The sequence below is a fragment of the Molothrus ater genome, chromosome 6 (assembly GCF_012460135.2).
Source record: "Molothrus ater isolate BHLD 08-10-18 breed brown headed cowbird chromosome 6, BPBGC_Mater_1.1, whole genome shotgun sequence".
NCBI lineage: Eukaryota > Metazoa > Chordata > Aves > Passeriformes > Icteridae > Molothrus > Molothrus ater.
Genome location: NC_050483.2, coordinates 3,792,681 through 3,814,079, shown reverse-complemented (window position 1 = coordinate 3,814,079; position 21,399 = coordinate 3,792,681). Strand labels below are relative to the sequence as shown.

The window sequence follows — 21,399 nt, the reverse complement described above, 5'->3', positions numbered from 1 at the left end:
GGGTGGGTTTGGTAGGACTTTGAGCAGCTCATTGGGCAGGAGCTTTCTCTGCAGAGCCAGTGTCTTTGGGAAGGGCTGTTGGGTGGAGCAGGCTGTGCCACGATTGCACAGGCAGCAGATGTTCCTGTCCTGGCCAGGACAGGGAGGGAGAGAAGCTTTGGAGCACAGGGAGCAATGCCTTCTCCTTCTGACTGAAGACTTCCAAGTGCTTAGGTTCCTCTTGTTGGTGACACATTTTTGTTCTGTAGGGACTATTCTCTTTCAAAAAGCTTTGGTGTTGTCAGCATTCAGGAACACATAATCACAGAATGATTATATGCAGGTGCTTTTATTGAAGAGCTCTGGGTGTCAGGGGTACACAAACCCAAATCTTACCTTCCATGGTTTCGGGCCGAACGTGTTTTATATTCTATATTTATATAACTTACATATTAATTATTAAACTTATATTGTTCTGTTGTATACATTGATTTCATCCAAGCATGGATTTCTCATGATCCCCCTCAAACCCCTAACGTAGTTTCTCATAATTCTTTAAACAATAATTATATCTAATCACATCTAAGAATTATATCATTTATCATATACTGACTACACAGGTGCAGTTTCACACGATCTAGCAAACACAAGGCCTAACATTTCCCAGGGCCTACCTTTAACATTTTCCCAGGGCCTACTAAGCCTAACTTTCTTTCTAGCTCCACGAATTTTCTGTGATTTTAAAATCTTTTACTATCAGTGTCACTGGCTGTGATGCCTTAAGGAGCTGGAACAGAGGCTAGATGAAGTTCAGGGGAATAAAGTGGATATTTATTGGAGTGCCTTCCAAGGCCACACCTGGCAGTACCGGAGTCACGGCCATGGCTCTGCCTGGATGCCTCCAAGATGGAAGCAAAAGAGGGCTTGGTCACAAGATGTCACATTTTTATAAGTTTTAGTCCATTTCCATATTGGAGTTAATTGTCCAATCACAGCTCCAGCCCATGCAGTCCCACCCTGCTTGTTTTTCTCTCTCCAGCCCACGGGGTTTGTGCTCTTGGGCCTGAGATTGGGATCATTTGTCCTTGGTGCCCAGCTGGAGCAGGAATTGTTTTGTCTCCCTGCTCTGTGCACAGAGCTCACCATCCCCTCATGTGAAGCCTCAGAATTACACACTAAAGCAGCACAGAATGTGAAAAATATAAAAAGCTAAACCCTGAGGCATCAGCTGTGTTTCAGAGTGAGCTGGTGGTGCCTTGTGGGACAGCCAGACCCAGAAGGAGAGGATGGAGTTCCCATCACTGGGGCTGAGGGACAGCATCTCCCTGGGCTTTGGCAGGTGCCACTGTAGATTTCAGAAACAATTGCTAGATCTTACATCAAGAAACCAGCTCCTGACATTGCAGTCTCTTCAGCTATGGAGGAGGGAAGGTTTAGTTTTGTTTTTTTCCACGCAGATTACTGATTCATTTTAGTTGATTCAGAAAACATCAGGACTGCTACATTCAGAGCTCTGTAAGTGTATTTGGTCCAAGTTTAGGACTAGGGAAGCTATGAAGGCTGTGTTTGCTGCTCTGCTAGGCCATCTCCCTCATCTATCTATTCTGCTTCCTACGTTTTTCTATCTTTTTTCCCCTGCTGTTGGTGTTCATTTTTTATTTCTAATCTATTTTCTACTCTCCCATGATTAGGTTCCTGCACCTGACTTCATACAATTCTCTGCACTGTCCTTTTCAATTTCATTGTTCCACCTCTCACATCTTAAATTTGCATTCCTTTTCTTTTCTTTGTTATTCATTTTTCGTTCATTTATTCAGTTTGCAGCTGTTTTTACTGCTGCTCTCTACCTTTTGCATTGTGAAGAGAAACGATAAATATTGTCTCACTCCATCATTCTGAGTCCCTCATCACCTACAGTCCTTGCCTTGTTACCAGACTGTCTGCTTATGTTAGCAGTTCATTTTCTCACCCTTTTCCTTTAAGCCCATATACCTGCAGAAGGTTACTTGACACTTAAGTGAATTCATTTTGCATTTCCAGGACTGTGGGACTTCTGTGACTTCTTATTTCTGCTCAATTCTCTTTTCAATTCCATCATACTTCCCTAACATCTTTTTCTTTATACTTTTTTTTTTTTTTTTTTTTTTTTTTTTTTTTTTTTGTTCAAGGCAAGAAACAAGAATGGGAGTCCTTTTGCTTAGCTCTACAGCTCTTACATTATGAGAAATCTAAGCAAGAAAACTCAGTGAATATTGAAGTGAATACAGAAAAATTTACTTCTTCATTGCCTTCAGTAAAAAAAAACAACTTGCTTTTCAAATGAGGGTGACCACTGAAGTCTTCCCTTGCAGGTTTCCTTCTCAAAAGTACTTGACATAGAAACTTAAACTTAAAGGTTGCTTAAACTTTCTGAAGGGAGATCTTTGGTGAGAAAAAACTATTCTAAGCCTGTTTGTTTTGAGGGGCTGCTTTAAGCTCGATTTCTGTCAGTCACTGCCTTGTTCTCACTGCTCTGAAGATGTGTATTGGTGCAGTGAGAAGTGGCAGCATGCAAAAGCCTCATGAGTGGGGACTTCCAAGCTTTATTAGAAGTCAGGACTTACTGTTTGAGGCTGTCTCGAGGGTGGTTTGATTTATTTTGCTTTGTTTTTCCCCCTGAAAAGGACGCACCAACCACTGGTCTGCCATCATTGGCAGCTCCCACTCCAAGAACTACATCCTGTGGGAGTATGGGGGATATGCCAGCGAAGGGGTCAAGCAAGTGGCAGAGCTGGGGTCCCCAGTGAAGATGGAAGAAGAAATTCGACAGCAGGTAGGTGCATTTTGGTGCTTAATTAAAAAAAAAAAAACAAAAGGCTCCTCCCTTGGCCTGTGAGCAATTTGTCATTGGGAATGTAATTTTGCTGAATAATTCTCAGTTCGGTGGAGAAGGAGTTCTGTGTGTCTTTCTTGATTCATTCTTACCCTGGCAAGGGTTTTTGTCTAGGAAAGGACAAGTAAGTTGGAGCATCCTGAACTTAGAAAATCTGTGTGCCATGTAGAGCAGAAATCAGAGGTGGCAAAGTGAAAATCACCTTTCCAGGCTTAATTGTGAAGACACTGTTTTGAAAGAAAACTTTGAAGACAGAAAGCAATATCCCTGCCTTAAAATAGTGAATGATTATTTATCTTTTAGATTCACTTTGCAGAGTGCTACATTTTGCTTCTTGATGAATTGCCTCATTTTGTGTTATACAAATATCTAAAGTGCTGTGTTTCCCTGCTCACCGTTATTTATGTGGCACAAGCATTCTTTCTGTAATAATCCCTTTTACAAAGAAAATAATCTCTTCCCTAATGTTGAAAATGTGCATTTCTTCACTTTTTCTACATTTGTGTGTGGATCTTTCCTATATTTGACACTTCTGAGGATGAAGTCAGCAAAAATAAAAGCAGAGTTCAGGATGATATTGTGGATTAATCACTCTCCCTTTTGGTAACTGCTGCACGTTAAGAACACAGTATTTTGAGACCTCCAGGATAGGTTTTATACAGGGTTACACAGAGAGACACAAAAAAATTTCAATTATATTTATATAAACAGCATAAAAGAACCTCAAAGACTGTTTTGAAAAAACTTATAGCAAAAGGCTTTGTGTGCTAAATTTAATTAGCTTTCTTGTGATTCTTAAGTGTATATAATCATGGTACAAGAACACCTGGTGTATTTGACAAGAAACTCCCAAAGCCAAGAAAAATAAAATAAAACCAGATTGTAACTTAATATATAAAAGGGATAGAAAAGGAATATGAAGGGGAAAAAACAATCTCAATGTGGGATGAAATGTGATCATGGATACATTGCCTCTTTAAACCATAATAAACCTTGGTATACCTGGAAATAGAAATAGGCCTTGCTTCTATGCAGAAAAGTGGCTGGATTTTATCCCAGCAATATAATATAAACCCAGATGGATTAAAATCGTAGCAGAGGGTTATATATACCACATGGAACTTATCATTTTTGCTGCTTACTTGGGAAATCAATATTTTCTTGTAGTAGGCCCATGTGGAATGAAGAAAATCAGCAATTTTTTTTTCAAGAAGAAGATAATTTCTGTTGCTGTCTTGGTGAACACTTTATAAGCAGGGGTTTGGCATATCTGATTTGGGACTGTACAAAGATTGGGTCTTCTCCTGAAGCAGCAGGAGCCAGAGGAGGGTGTTGGGCGAGGAGCGAGCAGAGGTGCCCTTGGGAAAAAGTCAGGCTGAGGACTGGGAGAATGGCAGAGAATTTGATGGGAATATGGGAAAAAAAAATGAAAATCATGCCTCTGCTTTGTGGCTTCTTTGTCATCGTGTGCCACATATTTGCAATGAGCGGATGTGTTTATACACTGGATTTAAATCAGAGGAGATTGTGACTTTTAGAGTGCATCTAATAGAGAAATGGCTACAGCTTCAGGGCTGCTGAGATTGAACACGGAATTAGTGAACATCACAGTTAATTCCAACTTTGGGATGTCTGATTGGGCCAGCCCTGGTTCTCCTGGGTCAGTTTATCCAAGTAATCAGCTGGTATTCTGCCTGGATCTTACCTAGAACAGTGCAGCATGTCATCAAGTGCCATAACATTTTTGTTGAGTTTATTTGAGATTTTTTTTTTCTTTTTAACATGTGCTTAAGCTGCACTAATTTTTTTGAGAGATTTTGAGGTAAAATTCTGCAACCAAATCAGCAGAGCAATGCCAGGAGATAATCTGCTGACATTTAAGTCAGTCTGGTATTTTTCTCTTTTTAACTGTGCTTTGTCCCTTGCAATATGCCCACCTGCCTTGAAATTTGATAATGTTGTTCCTTCCCCACATGTTGCAATCTACCTCAGGATCTCTTTGCTCCTTTTCCATTTCTTATTTTACTTTTCTTTCCACTCTCTGCTGTCCTACCAGCCTTGTGTTGATGGGAGGATGCAATTCATTAAATTAATCACCCTCCAAGCAGCTTTGATGATTTTGAAAACACAGGAAAGGCAGTTTTGTTTAATTCTGCTGCCTGGACTCAGAGCTCACTCGCTGCAGTTGGTGCACTTCTTCCAGGTCCACGCTTGGATTTGGGAATTTGCTGTGTGTCAGATGAGTTTTGTAGGCAGTTTCTTAGGTGAGCACATAGACATATTTTATGGGAATCAGAAAAACAGAAACTTCCACAAACACGAAAAGATTTGATCTGCAGCCTTAGAAGATGCTTACATTGATGTTAAAACACAACACACAGACATTAAGCAGAAAAATCATAAATGTTTCTATAGTTATAAGTAAGAATATGCCTTAAGTAAGTAGGAAACTGTTTTAGGTAACATAGTAAAGAGTTTATAATGCAGGGGTGTGGTTATATAGAATAAACTAAGAGTTTAGAAATTATAATAAAAACTTCTATAAAGACATGAGACAGAAACCCATTAGATAAAAATAGCCACAGGACAGCAGAACTAAGTAAAGGTAATAGGTTAGAAAAGCAAAATAAACCCTGTGACAACTGTCTATTAGTTAAAAAAGTTAGATATTGTCTTGTAACAAAGAAACTTATTACTACTCTTAAACTGTGACCAATAGCTTACTCCTTTAAAAATCTCACAACTTCTAAAACTAATGTTATCTAAACAATAAATCATTCTTAACCCAAAAATAGTCCCATCCCTTCATTTCTAACAATGATAATATTTATGTAGCCAGCATCTCTCACTGACATTTCCTGAGGTTTTATTAAAGGAAAAAAATCTAATTATTTTTGGGTTTTATTACCAAAAATCTACAGTGTATCAAACAAACAAACAAAAGGTCTTTCTTTCTTTCAAGGAGCTTTGTTAAGAAGTGTCTTAATAATTTTGAGTCATTAAATGGAAGATCTTCAAGCATGAACATTTTGCATTCTGTATTTACCAGCTTCAGACAGGAAAATCTAATGACCCCATTCTGCTGTGGAAGAATACAGCACTGCCTTACAAAACAGGTCATAAAATGATAACGATTCAGCTGAAATACTGAAATTACTTTTATAAAAATCAATCAGTCAAGATGAATCCAATGACAAATTTAATTTTTACTGTTCTTTCTTTTTTTAATTTAAAAAATCCAAATCAGGACTATTTTGTGAAGATAAATGTTTATATGGATTCATAGCAATTACATATTTTCTTTTTCCATAGAAATTTTTGCTGTTTCAGGTTTCACCTCCAATTCACACACACAATTTAAATGATCCTGTGTCTAAAAACTTTACAAGCATCTTCCTGGAAAACAGAACTTGCTGTTCTGAAAGGTCTGGAGGCACACTCAGCTTTCATCTGAGGATGCTGAAGACAATCTAAAAAGTCATCCCAAATGCAGAATGCTGCATCCTCAGCAGCTTTTCCTCCTGCCTGGCACCTGGGGCTGCTCTGCTTTGCAAAGAGCCCGTGTGGGGTTTTTGCATGGATGCTCCTGGGCACTGTAAATTTGCTCTGCAGTTTGTTTATCTGGGAGCACTTCAAGGAACTAATCAGCCTTTTTGGTAAACTGTTCCTGGCAGCCTGGAAGGAAAGCCAGGGCACATCAGAGTTTTGCTAAAACAATCTGTCAAGTGGTTGATGTGTACAATGGGATAACTCGAGCGTTGGGCTTCAGGGGTTATAAATGAACAAACAAAGGATGAAAAAAAGGAGTTATGTGAGGGGGAGAATGTGCACTGACCTCACATCCCTCTGAGATGTATTCACACTTCCACTTTGTTTTGAGAAATTCTGGTTTCTCCCGAACCCTTTATTTGATGAACTGGCTCGTAGGGAATGGATGCAGAATTTGAAATGGAAATTCTGCATTCAAATTGGGATTGCTCTGTTTAAACACATGAACAAACAAACAAGATGGTTAAAGCATGAATCAGAAGGAATAAAGTGTAATTCTAAATCTCATGTACTAGGCTGATGAAAAAGGACTAAAATAGAAACATTATTTTAAACATCTCACCTTAAGATAAATAATTTGGTTTTGCCTAATTATTTCTGAATAAATATTCAGTCATTTTGCCACCAATTCTTTTTTAAACCAAGATAAGTAATATTCTACAGCTTACATCTTTCTCCAGAAAATGCAGTGTGCACTCTCTGCTCCCTGTGGAGCCACAGGTGACATTCTTGCAGGTTTGGTTTAATGCCCTCTGAAATGTCAGTCAGTGGGATGACTTTTTAGATTGTCTTCAACATCCTCAGATGAAAGCTGAGTGTGCCTCCAGACCTTTCAGAACAGCAAATTCTGTTTTCCAGGAAGATGCTTGTAAAGTTTTAGACACAGGATCATTTAAATTGTGTGTGTGAATTGGAGGTGAAACCTGAAACAGCAAAAATTTCTATGGAAAAAGAAAATATGTAATTGCTATGAATCCATACAAACATTTATCTTTACAAAATAGATTTGGATTTTTTAAACTAAAAAAAGAAAGAAAGTAAAAATTAAAGTAAATTTGTCATTGGATTCATCTTGACTGATTGATTTTTTTAAAAGTAATTTCAGTATTTCAGCTGAATCGTTATCATTTTATGACCTGTTTTGTAAGGCAGTGCTGTATTCTTCCACAGCAGAATGGGGTCATTAGATTTTCCTGTCTGAAGCTGGTAAATCACCTGAATTACAAAGAGGAACCTGCAGGATATTGATCACTTTTTTTATTATAGCACTGGGCAAATTATTGTGTTTACTGAAACAAGCTCAAAAGTTTGCTTTTTGAATCAGCTGTTATTGTGTGCTTAGGGAGGGTAAAATCTGCCAGCCTGGGAGGTTCAGCTCAGGTGATTTGTGCTTGACAGAAGAGCTGAAAATTCCCCTGAACCCTTCACCTAAGAGACCAGGAAACACCTGACAATCCCTGGGAATTATTCTGGGAATTGCACTGGCAAAACTGATTTTTGTTGAAATAGTTCAGTCTGTGTTTTGTTGAAAGGAACTAAAAAATTAGTGACAACGTGGGTGGCTTGGCCTTCCTTGGAGGAGGGCACTGAGAGGAGTGAAGGGAATTAGATTATTTTGCCATGAGCTGAAGTTGATATTCCAGCTGCTGTAGAAGGAATTGGCCACCTGGGATGTTTCACCTTTGCCTACCCAAACCTTCAGTGCATGGCATCAACATCCCCACAGAGCCCCTTTCTCCTCAGTCCTCAGGGAGGGCATTTTTGTTCCCATCCAGGTTTCAGAGGCCTCTCCCTGTGGAAAAGACAGGAAAATGATTGTGGCCATAAAGGCTGCTATGAAAAGCACAGCTGCTGCTCCTCCAGAAGCCCTTCAGGTTTCTATGTAAAGCCCACAGAAATTCAGTGCTTTTGGACTTTGGTGTATCAGGGAAGTAGCAGGACTCCATCCCAGCATGCTTTCCACTTTAGTTACAGCCTGACAGCATGGTTTTAATGGGGTATTTATTCTAATTCTGGACAGATCAAGCTGCTCGGTCGTAAATTGGCTTCTAGGCTTCTGTTTGCTCAGTCAGACTCCTCTGCACTCTGTGCATACACCTCTGCTGTGAATTATGGCCCTTTTTAATGCCTTTTGAAAAGGCTAGATGCTAGATTTATCATGCTTTCCTTTTGGGAGATGTACCTTATATAATGATTCAAAATCTCTGGCATTTTGGTAATTAGAAATTTTGAAACCGTTGTATACCGTGCTAAATTTCATAAAGTATTTCTGCCAGAAAGAAATAGTTGTCTACTTATGTCATAAAGAGAAGCTTTATGTGCCAATAAATAACTCATACAACAGGGCTCAGAACACCTCTTCCAGGGGGGCTTCCATCTTATAATAAACTTCTGTTGGAAACTGTAATTGGAATGCTTCAGTTGGTGTTGTTTTCTTTAAAAAAAAGAACAAAAAATGTTCATTCCAGCTCCATTCTTTTTTAGTATCTCATGATCATAAAGATGCACTTCCCTAATAAGAAATGAACTGATGCTGCATTCTGTGCCACAAAACACGTTTTGCTAGTCTAAAAACCCTTGAAGAAACTCTTTCACAAAATTAGGTTCTGACAAACCATTTTTAAGTGGTGTATTATTTTCTGGGCCAAAACATGAAAGATTCAACCAGCTCAGCCAATAAAAACTGAATAGAAAAATTGGAGTCCTCTGAATATATCATTGTGCTGTGGATAAACTCTCAGTGATTAGGGCACAGTCCTTGTGCCACAGTTGCTCCATGTGTGGTTCCTCTGTCTGTAGGGTTTTGAGAGCTGGCAGATGTTGAACATATTTTGTACAAAATATTTTGTACAAAATGTCTTTTTTATTATTATAGTCCTCTCCCTCATTTGGAACAACAGGCAGAATATAATTTTGAAGTTTTATTTAGCCTTTGGTCAAAACATTAGCAAAATAGTATTATTTAATAATAATAGTTAATAATGTAAATAATGCCTTTTTTCTTCATTTCTAATTATTTTTTTCTTCATTTCTAATTTTCATTCATTCATTTCTAATTTTTCTTCATTTCTAGTTAATAATGCCTTTTTTTCTTTATTTCTTCCTGCTTTCCCTTATCCCTTGTCAGCTTAAGGTTTTCTTTCTGATAATAAACAGGGAAAGATAATATTTGGAAAACAAAACCTTTTTTTTTTTTTGCTTTAATTTTCTGTGCTTTTAACAGCCATTGCTATTTGATTAATCAATAAGGCATCATAAGTTTTGATTTTTAAAACTCCACCTTGTGAGCTCTCATCTTTCTGTGCTTTTAACAACCATTGCTATTTGATTAATCAATAAGGAACCTTGATTTTTAAAACTCCACCTTGTGAGCTCTCATCTTGCTTAATGAATTCCAGAGGTTTCACACCTCTAACTTTTATGGGAGTCTTTGAGTTTTTGCCCTCTGAATAATTACCCAGTAATTGATATTGAATGATTTGCATAACCAAACAATGAGTTATGGTGTTAAGTTAGATCAACATTTAATTTCTCCTTCATTTTTACCTCAATTTGCCTTGCTGCTTATTTTCTCTAACCATCACAGACCCTCCATTTCTGATAAAACAGGGAGAAACACACCTTTTCAGTAAAATCCACTAATCAGGTTCTCTTTGAATAAAAGGTCTTCAAACATTGGTGATTTTTTGCAGAAAAATAAGAATAAAAAAGTAGGCTTTACTCAAAGACTTATCTTCTCAGTGAATTCTGATACTAAATTGTGTGGAAATGGGGCACATCAAAATTCCTACCGTTTTTCCAATCTCTGTAGTAGCTGAGAGGCTCACCAAAGCTTGTGAAGATTTTCTCTGGCTCTTTGATATCTGCCTGGATTGCAGCAAAGCAATGCCAAGTGAGGAAACACTTGCTCTTGATAGATCCATCCTTTTGGGTGGCATGCAATAATTTCAGTTCTCCAGCACACAGACACAGAAGTCACAAGGAAATGTCACCTGTTTGGGACAATATGATTGGATTGCTGGACATCATTTGCTAATTTTAGTATTTTAAAATATCTTGCCTTTTCATTTCTTGCAGTTAGATCTCATCATGCTGTTCTGCTGCCACAAAATTATTACTTGTAGCAGATTCATCCAGTGGAAAGATGTGTTGAAATTACTTTCAAATTATTTTCCTTCAGTCTATCACAGCAGTATTTTTAAAACATGAGAATTTCACATGATTCTTTGTGTGCTGCTGATACTGAGGGACAGCAGAAGTTCAGCACTCCAAAGGCAGACATTGTTTAGGGAAATTAGTAGTGTTTACTCCAACTATTCTGGTTTGGAATAGCTGCTCTAAATCCTGACATTTGAGTGACTCTGAGGCACTCAGGAGCTCTCTTGCAACAGCACAAGCAGAATGTTAAGTAACACAAACTGGAGAAGAGGCAACACCAATAAATTGAGTTGTTTGCCAGGCATGCAGAGCAGATGGTTGGGCTCCTCCTCCTGTGGGAGACCCTGCCCAGACTCCTGTGGGCTTCAGCAAAGTCTGCTTTTAAAGGGTCAGAGTACCACTAAAAATTAAATTAGGGACAAGTCGATTTCCCTCTGAGTGCTTTCCTCTGCAGTGGCTGGAGCTGTAATTAAAATGCAGTGGCTGAGGAGCTGGTGGCATTCAGCTGCCTCTGAAGGAGATGCTGCAAAGGCTAAACAAGGGTCTGAACCCTCATTAGCAGCATTTGTCAGGAACCACAGGATCTTCCTTGTTTTCTCTCTTGTTGCATGGTAAATATTGTTCAAAGGAACAGCATGCAATAACAGCTGAAACTGAAGAGTCCTACAGCTCATTTGCCTTGCAAATGCTTAATTATTCAGAGAGATTTTCAACATAAACAAAAACTAAGGAAATAACCCACAATGCAAAGACTGTCATCCTAGGATTAACATTTTTGGGGGGTTGTTTGCTTAGGAACCTCAGTTCAGAACTGTCACTTTTTATCAAATGCTTATTTCCACCTAAAATTCAGCGGAACACTTAGAAAAATACCATGTACAAACATCATCCATATGAACATTTCTTGGCCTGTGTCCTTTTCTAAGACAGCTCTTCTCAGAATACTAGATCCAAGAGACTGATTTGAAATTTATTTACTGCATTTAATGTTCAGAGAGCAGAAATGTTCAGGTGTTATGTTACATCTGTATTAATATGTAATGGATCAACTGGTTCAAGACACAGAATAGGGAGGATATTAATAAGTATTTAAGTGAAGTTTTAGCGGTGTTTTCCTAGATTGCTTTTCTAGCCTGAATCCAAAAGGACTCTGATGTGTGGTAGTTTCTGTCAGTCAAAAGCAGTAGCAGGAATACTTATTTTTAGTAGGGGGGAGGTTAATGTTGTTGATTAATCTTTAGCTCAGGAAAGAATGACCTGCTTGCAGATTGTGTGTTTCTTTGAAGTTCACCAGTCAAATATGGATGGAAAATAACACATGCATGAATTTAGGGACTGGAATATCTGCTGCAACTTGAAACAGCTTCAAGGGTTAACTCAGGGCTGGGATGAAAATGTCTGATTTTGTAATTAACTGCTGGTCACAAACTCTCTAGATTCCTTTCAAGATGATGTTTCTGGATTCTCCCTCAGCTCTCTTGTTGAAACTCATCTCAGCTTAATTATATTCTTGCTTCAGCCAGTGAATTCTTCAAATAAATGCCCTCACTTAAATAATAAACATTATTTATTTTAAACATAAATAAAAATAAATGCAACCCTGGCATGGGGTGTGTCCTGCTACTCCAGGAACATTCTGTGGAAAAAAGGCCATGGAGAAGTTACTGGAAAGGAGACAAGAGTAGAGAGGGTCCTGTGCAAGCTGTTCCTTGCACTGACACACACATCACTGTTTGATGCCAATATTTTAGAAAATTATATAAAATGTTGGGCTCAAAAGTAGATATATTCATAACTAGAAATATTCCACAGAAAATTTGTTTTCAAATAAAAATGTGGGAATTTAAGGGTGATATTGGCCTATAGCACAACAAGGAAGTTGATTCTCTGCCTGGATAAACATCTGAAATGTTTATTTTCTTTCTGGGTGAGAAGAGGCCACCACTTTATCTGGAGTTGTCTCAGGGGTGTTTAAACATCTTAGACCTTACCAATAGAGGAGTTCATCAAGCTTAGACAAATCAGTTTATACCTCTTAACACAGTTTCTCTATAAAATACTCCTCAATCTAAGGAAAGGACAAAATTTTAGCTAAGAGACTGCATGAGTTAGTCTATATACAGAAATGGAATGCATCTTAAAATTGCTGTCTGTGCTATATTCCCCTGTAAGTTGGCAATAGTAATTTAGATGTTGAGGATGCAATGATTCTCTCTTTTTATAACCAAATCTTTGAATACTTTCAATACTTTTAGTGCATTCAAAGCTTTAAAAATATCTTTTTTAAGAATAAGTATCAACAGAGAGATTTTTCTTTAAATTCCATTTTTGAATTCTGTTGAAATATGGAAAGAAGAATGAATTCATGAAGCATTTTTAAATTATAGACTTATACAATATTTGGGCTCCACGATTAATGATGTTATTTTAATTCACAAGCCAGATCAGTTATTGGTATTATTTGCAGGTTTGGGGGTTGTTTATTGAATATCTGACAGATGCACCTGTAAAGCGAGCAAGAGTCAGAAAGAGTGAGTGCATTTGTGCTTTAGGATGGTTTAAATTGCTAGATATGAGATGGGATTTCAGTGCTCTTGTTTGGATATATATTCCTACATTAGTTGACTGTAGAGGGATAGGGGAAGAGAATGGATGATTTCTTGAGGATTTAATTTTCAGCATACCTTAATCAGAACTGCCAATTTTCTGTGAGGGTGAGAGGAATGAAGACAGGGAGAATGGGCAGTCATGGGTTTGCAGGAGGTGGAAGACAAACCCTTGTACTCCTAATCCAATTTGACTCATATCCACAGACTCTGCAGTGCAATGTTTCTTTTTCCTTACATCTATGCTTCAGAACATGAAAACACAGTATTTTAGTGTTCTTCCAAAACAATTAATTCAGTTTAAATACTCAGCTCTATCATTGCTGTTACTGCACACTCACAGCTTTAGTTTCTCACAGCACTTTTCAGAACGTGTGAATTTTTTTACTGTTGTTCCTCCAGAGCTGTGTGCAGTGCTTTCTGCTGAAAACTTCACCATGTGATTCGTGCTTTTAAAACAAAAACCAAAGGAATAGAAAAAAACCAAGAAATAGATCTTTGTCATCATCAGCTAAAAGCAATATACACAAAGTGGAATGTGTGTGTGCAGAAATGTGTATAATTTACAAAGACCTACATGGCCATTTAATATACATAGTTTAATGTTTAGGCATGAGGAAACTGTTTATAATAATTTTCTTATCCATGTAAACTACATCAAAAGTCTTTAGCTAGCCGTAAAAAATGTAACCAGATCTACAATATCTGCTTGAGCATCACTAGCTTTTCCACTTTTATCAATCTCTTGTCATTGATCAATATACAGCCATGGATAGTTTGCTTTCTCAAACCCAAGATGCACACATCTCCCCAGTCTTTAGATTAAGAAAGGCATGCAGGAATTTAAAAAAAATTATTTTTCATTGAGGTTTATTGCTATATCTCCATTTCTCTTTGGCTCATAAAAATCCACAATGCTGCAAAGAAATAAAAGCTTTTGGTTATTTAAGCTATATGACAAGACTTTGTGCTGAAATACTCAGGAAACAGCTTGTGTTGATGGAAAAGTGAATAGTGATTTTTTTTTTTTAATATATAGGAATTTGAATCCCCCACACAGACCTTATTAGAACTGTAGCAGGGAGGTTTTTTCATTTTGCAAATGGAAATGCAATTTTTCTACATCCCATATAAATTCACTTTAATAATCACTTCCTAAAATTAAGGTTTGCTATGTTATTAGTCAAATAAAAAGGTTTCAATTGAGTTATATAGGAAAAGAACTATACCCATGGTAGACAACTATTCATAAGATTAAAAAACCTGTCAGTAAATTATCTGTCATCTGCCACTTTGGATATCTCCTGTTTCTTTTTCTCTCTCCATAAAATGCTGGGCAGAATTAGTGCACATCACATCCATGTCAATGATATTGCTGTTTCTTAATTCAGTCAGGAGCCTCACAGGTGATTTATTCAGATCACTGTGGCTCCTGTAGACAAATTCAGAGTAGGAGAATGATGGGAAGAGACTCTTTACAAGGACATTTAGTGACAGGACAAGGGGGAGTGGTGTCAAATTGACTGTGAGTAGGTTTGGATTTAATACTAGGAAAAATTCTCTATTGTGAGGGTGGTGAGATCCTGGCACAGGTGTTGCCCAGAGAAGCTGTGGCTGCTCCTTCCATCCCTGGAATTGTCCAAGGCCAGTGGTGTCCAAGGCTGGAGGGGGCTCTGAGCTGCCTGGTCTAGTAGAGGGTGTGCCTGCCTGCTGGAGCCCTGGTTACTGAGAATTTCAGAGTTTCTGTGCTGACCCCCAGGAGAACACTGCCTTTGACCTGAGGCTGTGGAGAAGCTTCCAAAATGGAATGACAGAACTGGGATTGTGGGTGTGGAGTTTGAATAGAAGTGTGTAATATCACAGGGGGGGAAACTTAGAGTTTAAGGGTTTAGAATATTGTAATATATATAAAGCAAGATGGAGGCTTTAGGGTGGAGGCTGGTCCTTCTTCTCCTTCTTCTTCACCTTCTTCTCCTTCTTCTTCACCTTCTTCTCCTTCTTCTTCATCTTCTTCTTCTTCACCTTCTTCTTCTTCACCTCCTTCACCTTCACCTCCTTCACCTCCTCCTCCTCCTTCACCTCCTCCTCCTTCACCTCCTCCACCTCCTCCTCCTTCACCTCCTTCACCTCCTCCTCCTCCTCAGGTTTGGATGGTTTTATGTAATTGGATAAAAAAGTCCTCATTGCGGGCATGGGTAGTAGGTTATTGTGTTAAGATTACAAAAATTTTAGGTGTCATTTTTTAATTGGACAGTTCTTCCTTAAAAGGCCTTGTAGAGAGAGATGGGGCTCCATTTTTACCTTGTTAGAGTGAAGTGCTGTAGAGCTCACAGTTTGTGAGTCTGTAAGATAGAAAAGAACTAATAAACATCTGCGTCCCAACAAGAAATACCTTCTCACACATTTAATCCCAACCCTGGAGAAAAAAAGAAGATAAAACTTGACACCTGCCCATGGGAATGAGATTATTTTTACCATTCCTTCTAAGTGACATCATTCTATGGAGATCAGACTCCAGAGTTCTCTGTCCTGAGAGCTCCTGGAGAGGCATCTTTCCCTGAATTACTGTATGTAGTATCAGTGCTCTCTAGACTTATCTGAGAGGCTCCTCATCACTTTAATCACTTCAATCAGTTCTTCACATTTTCACAGCAGGCCCTGGAATTTTACTTGGAAAATTCTGTAAATTTTTTCCTTGGAGTTGGTGTGTGGGTTTGGGATGTACAGATCTTTTGGGTTGGGTCAAATCATGTCCCCTGAGAGGACAAAGGTCTAAAACAAAATTACTGAAGAAGCTAAAACCTTCCCATGTAAAATTCAGGTCACCATTTCGTGGTGAAATTCCAGGGCAGGCAACTATCCATGTTTGTATGGGGTAATGTGTTTTCAGTTAAGCAGGATCAGAGTTTATTTATCTTTTTTTTACCTGTTTTTTTGACCAAAAGTTAGTGTCTGATTGATTCATGGAATAGTGCTTATACTTTTGCAGTACCTTCAGGAGAAATGCCACTCTGTCTCAGACCTTTTGCAACAGTGCTAAGGAAAGTAGATGGAAAAGTTCATTTTCAGTGAGCAAAATAAGGAGAAAGCCTGCAGTGTTCCATAGATACAAGTTGTTTTAAGTGCTCCTCTTTTGAAAAGTTAATTATGTGATTGCTGCATTACTTAAGAGTTGAGAAGAACATATCTGTAATGAGCAGAATCTGAGTAGATTTTTAATGCATCTCTTTCAGCTCTGCCTGTGGCTAGGAGTGCTTATTGAAATGTTCATTTACAATAGATTACTGGTACTTTTTTAAAGTACTTTCCCACTCTCCATAATTGATGTATTAGTATATCCCCTAAGCATATTTTCCTGCTCATCTTTACTCCATTAAGATTAAGCAGAATGGTCATTAGATCATAAAGCAATAAAATATTCACTTTGCTACTCACTGCAAAAAAAGCTGTCAAATATAAAGATTGACTTTGCCTTCAGGTACATTTTTAATGGTCCCTTGAATATAGCCCTGAACCACTGCAACACACAGTAACACATGAAGAACTTTCTTCATCAAGGGAATGTTTATCTTAATTAGGTGTCAGGCCCAGAATTTTTTGCTTAGCCCATGCTCTTCTCTGTGAGAGATTTTTATCCATGGTTAAATGAATTCTTGACACAGTTGCAATGCAGGTTAAAATTAGGGTGACAATTTAGCCTTTATTTCTTGCTATAGACTTCTTAATAGGTTTTAATTAAAATGTCAAAGATCATATATATACATATTTCTTATTCAAATAGCAGTGGAGAATATGAGTATGCAAAAATATGAAATAACCTAATTTTCAGTGTGCAAGCATAAATTGCATTTGCAAAAGAGGTGTTCAATCAGGAAACAAACCCCAGATTTTATGTTTAGAAATTTAGGCTTGCAGAATGGTGTGTGTTTCCCTTACTCACTGTAGTTCCTCATTACTTTTCTCCAACACTATCTTCTTCTAAGGAGAAAAAGAGAATGTTATAAATGGTAAAAGCAATTTTTGAAGGGCCTCTAGGAAGACATAGGATACTTCTATTTTTGTAATTGAATGCTAACAGGTATAAAATACAAAAAATACATGTAGCAGCATGACTGCAAAGCTGTTCTTGTCAATAAGGGTCATATTTACTACTCACCAAGCTAGATACAATTTGGTGTTAGTGACTGAGTAATTATTATCAGGAGAAATTGTAGCCAGATTTATTTTATTGATTATCTCTTTATTAATATTGTTGTGGCTCCAAAGTCTCAGTGTTCCCATACATTCTGAAAAATATCAACATTCACTAGTTTTGATTGTTACTGAGTGTGAGATCTCTCAGTCAGTGCTGGTTCTGGGCCACTCTTTTGCCTGCCCTGAGATTACTGAAGTAATTAACAATTTGATAACACTCAGAATCATAATGAAAAGCTTTGGGATATTTTAGCTTATGTTTATTGGTTTTTTTTTAAATGATGGTGCTAATGTCTGTAATACTTGAGGTCTTCCAAGGGAAAAGCCCTTTTCCCCAGGAGTCTGGCATGCTATAAAGGCATTCTGTGATTTTATTTTGTTGGAGATTGTCTTGGGAATGGTGATCATGAAATTTGATGTTTGATCCTTGAAGTAAGGAGGGGTGTCAGCAGGATGGCTGCCTTGGACTTGTGAAGGACAGACCTTGGCCTGCTCAGGAGACTGTTTAAAAGAGTCCTTTTGGAGGGATTCCTGAAGGGCAAAGGAGCCCAGGAAGGCTGGATATTCTTCAAGGAGGAAATCTCAAAAGGCACAAGAGCAGGCCATCCCCTGTTCCGAAAGATGAGCTGGTGGGGAACACCAGCCCAGCTGAGCAGAGAACTTTGGCTGCAACTCAGGAAAAAGAGGAGAGCTTGAGACTTTTGGAAGAAGGGGCAGGCAGTTTGGAGGACTACAAGGATGCTGTGCGGTTCTGCAGGGCTAATTAACCTTTAAGATAACCATTCTTTGCCATCAAAGCAACCAGTTCCTTCCATCGATGCTGCAGTTTTGTCACTGCAGCTCCCTTCCTGAGTGCTCCCAGATCTCCAGGGCTGGAGCTGCAGCCACCCACAGTGGCAGCTCAGTGTTCTGAGCCCTGATCCCAACACTGCTGCCTCTCCCAGCCCAGAGTGACAGTGCTCTTCTCTCCCTGACTCGCTGTTGTGACACATCTCTCTCAAGTTTGGTCTGCCTTGTGACTGACTGGAAGCACAGCCCCTCTGATGCTTATGGCGAACGTTATTTCTCCCTTTTAGCAGTTTTCCTTGGGTGAAAGCACGTCCTGGCTCATTATGTAAAACAGATAATTAGCTGATTACTTGTGCTGCGCTTCGCGGTATGATTGGATGTGTGTCACTCTTGTCAGTGGTGTGGAATGATCTTCAGAAGAGGGCAGCTTGCCTGGAGATGCTCTTCCATTGTCACCATCAGTATCCTGCTTGCTGTCTGCTGTATTCCTTGTGTTGGTCCCGCTGTCTTTTTATGGCATTGGACAACTTTTTATGGCATTTTATGGCTTCTTTTTATGGCACTGGACAACTGCAGCCATCTCTGTGCCCCAGTCCCCTCCTACCAAAGGCTCTGACAGAACTGTAGTAAGTGCCTTGATCACCTCAGTGGAACTCCACTGGAGAAAAGGAATTATATTTCTTATATAATCCCTATAGAATTATAGTCACAATAAATAATCAAGATAATTTGATCCTTTGACACTTATTGCCATTTTCAGCATAAGCACTGCTGTTTCTCATGTTTTTGTTGTGCAAGCTAGAGGAAATTAGTCCTTTACCTGTTCAGTCCTACCTTTACTTTCCATCTCCTCTCTCTTTCTAATCCTCCTATATTTGCACTAAAAGCATTTTAGCAAACATTTAAGAACTTCTTCTGAAATTGTATTCCAGGGTTCTCTCAAAGAGCACCTATAATTCAACCTCTCCCCAAGTGTGTCCCGTGATTTGGCCAATTCTTTTGTACTTTACTCTAGAACTTCCCAGAGTTTGAAAGGTATATATCCTTTTCTTTAAATAGATGTTCAAAGAAGTGAAAGAATTCAGTTGCAAGCCATTTCATTTATCCATAATATTACATGAGAAAAAATTTCACCCTGTTTGTTTTTCTTCTGTGGAAGGTATAATAAACTACCTTGCAAGTCCTTCATCAGTTTTTATTTCTGCCTTTATGTCTTTACAACATCTGTTCCAGAAACAGCAGGCTTTGTTTCTGTTCCAGTTTGTTTTGGCAAGTGTATACTGAAAAAAGGATACTGTTAAATTTACAAGTAAATTATATGAATTCCTGTATACTTCTAATTGGTTTTGACTGTCCAGATGGCAACTAAAGCTTCTAACTTTTTCCATGTGCTGGTGGCTTTAAAAAGAAGCAAAAATAACAACATAAACACCAGCCCCCTCCAACAAATGACAGTTAAATTAATAGCTTTTCTTACCTCTATACCACAGCTCTGGTTGATAAAGCAGCAAAAATATCTTGTCATTTAAGGAAAACAATAGATTTTTGTGATCCTGTAAAATTTAATTTTTAGGAGCAGAAGAGGTTGGGTCTTGTCCACCTAACAGAGCCCTGCCTTTGTGCCTGAAGCACGTGCAGCCAAACTTCCACCTAAGAAAATCCCTGGTATATGGGGCACTGAGAGGAGCAATAAACTCTCAATAGCTTGATGGTTACAGCTGAAGACCTTTTTGTTTTTCTAACCTGCTGCTGGCATGGAATAAGCTGAATTCTGGTGAATACTTTGAGCTGGACAGCAGTCCTGATGGCTACCTGTTGTTTTACTCTTAGATTGGCTCACTGTTTTTCCATTTGACCTCATGTAGACCCAAATTATTTCAAGAGATTAAGAAGAAAGACCTTAAAATATAGAAAAATAAAGGGATATCCAGTTTGGAGCTAGGCAATAGTCTCAGACTTTACTGAGCCGCCACTATGCTTGATATTGGTTTTTTCCCTTGGGATAGTCACTTTTCTCCTCTGAATTTTATATATTTTTTGGAAAAACAGAGATTTTTCATCCCCTCCATATTGTGCTGGGAGAATAAATTAAAATATATTCATTTAGTGCATGTTGGTGAAGCATATCAAAATGCAGGGGGAAGGGTTGGATTATAATTTTTTATACATTTTGTTTAACTGATGACATAGTTCCTGGATGGCATCTTTAAAACAAGAATTCCTTTCCCACAGAGATATCCAGTAATATTTTCTATTCACACAAGGTTCATCCAATGTTTCCAGAGCATGTTAAGACATTTAAGAAAATAAATTTCCTAATACTCAGGCAACTTGGTCTTTATTGGTGTAGAGTGGTTGAGTGCCTTGCATATTTTATAATTCAGAGAGTAAAATGAAAATTAAACTTTGGGCCAATTTATGGACAGATAAATTGGTAAAGATTTTCCTGGATGCTCCACAGAAATAGTTCATTACCTCCATCAATAAGTATTTTTCACGTTGATGTCTCTCCCAGATAACTGTGTGTTATCTCTAAGACTGAATTGTGAAAGAAGAGCATTGTGTGCTAGTTTTAAGTAAAAACTAAAGTCAAAGGCTCTTTTCTTTGTCCACAGCCTTTGAATAGTATTTTTGACTGGTCATGACTTTTGGGGTTGCTTGAGGCTAAACTCCAATTATGAGGTGAAAGAGCAAGTTTAATTTGCATGGGAAGCTGTTGCTTAGGAGTCAGTGAGAATATTGACTCGTTAAACAGGATGGGTAATGTAGAATATATTTTCTTATTTATTTTTTTGTCTGAGGACACAGGAAGTTGTGCTGAGGCAGAAAACAGTTGGGATTCCTCGGCTCTGGCCATGCCATTGCTTCCCTCCATGCTGGGCTCTGCAGTTTTTCCTCTGGGAATTCCCTGTGGGGGAGGCAGGACAGGGATCTCCTGTGGCAGCTCGTGGTGTCTGTGCTTCTGCAAAGCCTTGCAGGGCATTGCAAAGTGATTTTCATCCTCAAGAAAGGAAATGTGGGCAGCTCCCCTTGGTACCCCATGCAGGAATGAAAGAGAGATGGAGCACTCCAATATTTTTAAGGCAAAAGGAAAACCACTCCAACACCATTTGAGGAGAAAAAGGAGATTTAATTCTGATAATTAAAATTCTATTAAAAATTTTGCTCATCTGCAAATGTGAAGGAAAAGATTTTCACCTGTCCTTTCCATGATAGCTCACACTTGATGCTGCTGCCTTCATTTCTCCCAGT

The 21,399-nt window shown here is 38.4% G+C and overlaps 1 protein-coding gene across 1 annotated transcript in view; it reads left to right on the top strand.

Annotated features, from left to right (window-relative positions):
• Positions 1–21,399, top strand: part of SPON1 (spondin 1) — a 190,704-nt gene that overhangs the window by 60,365 nt on the left and 108,940 nt on the right. The window contains exon 6 of the mRNA XM_036383446.2: positions 2,643–2,791. Within this exon, the coding sequence (XP_036239339.1) occupies positions 2,643–2,791 (149 nt within the window). The remainder of the gene's footprint in view (positions 1–2,642; positions 2,792–21,399) is intronic.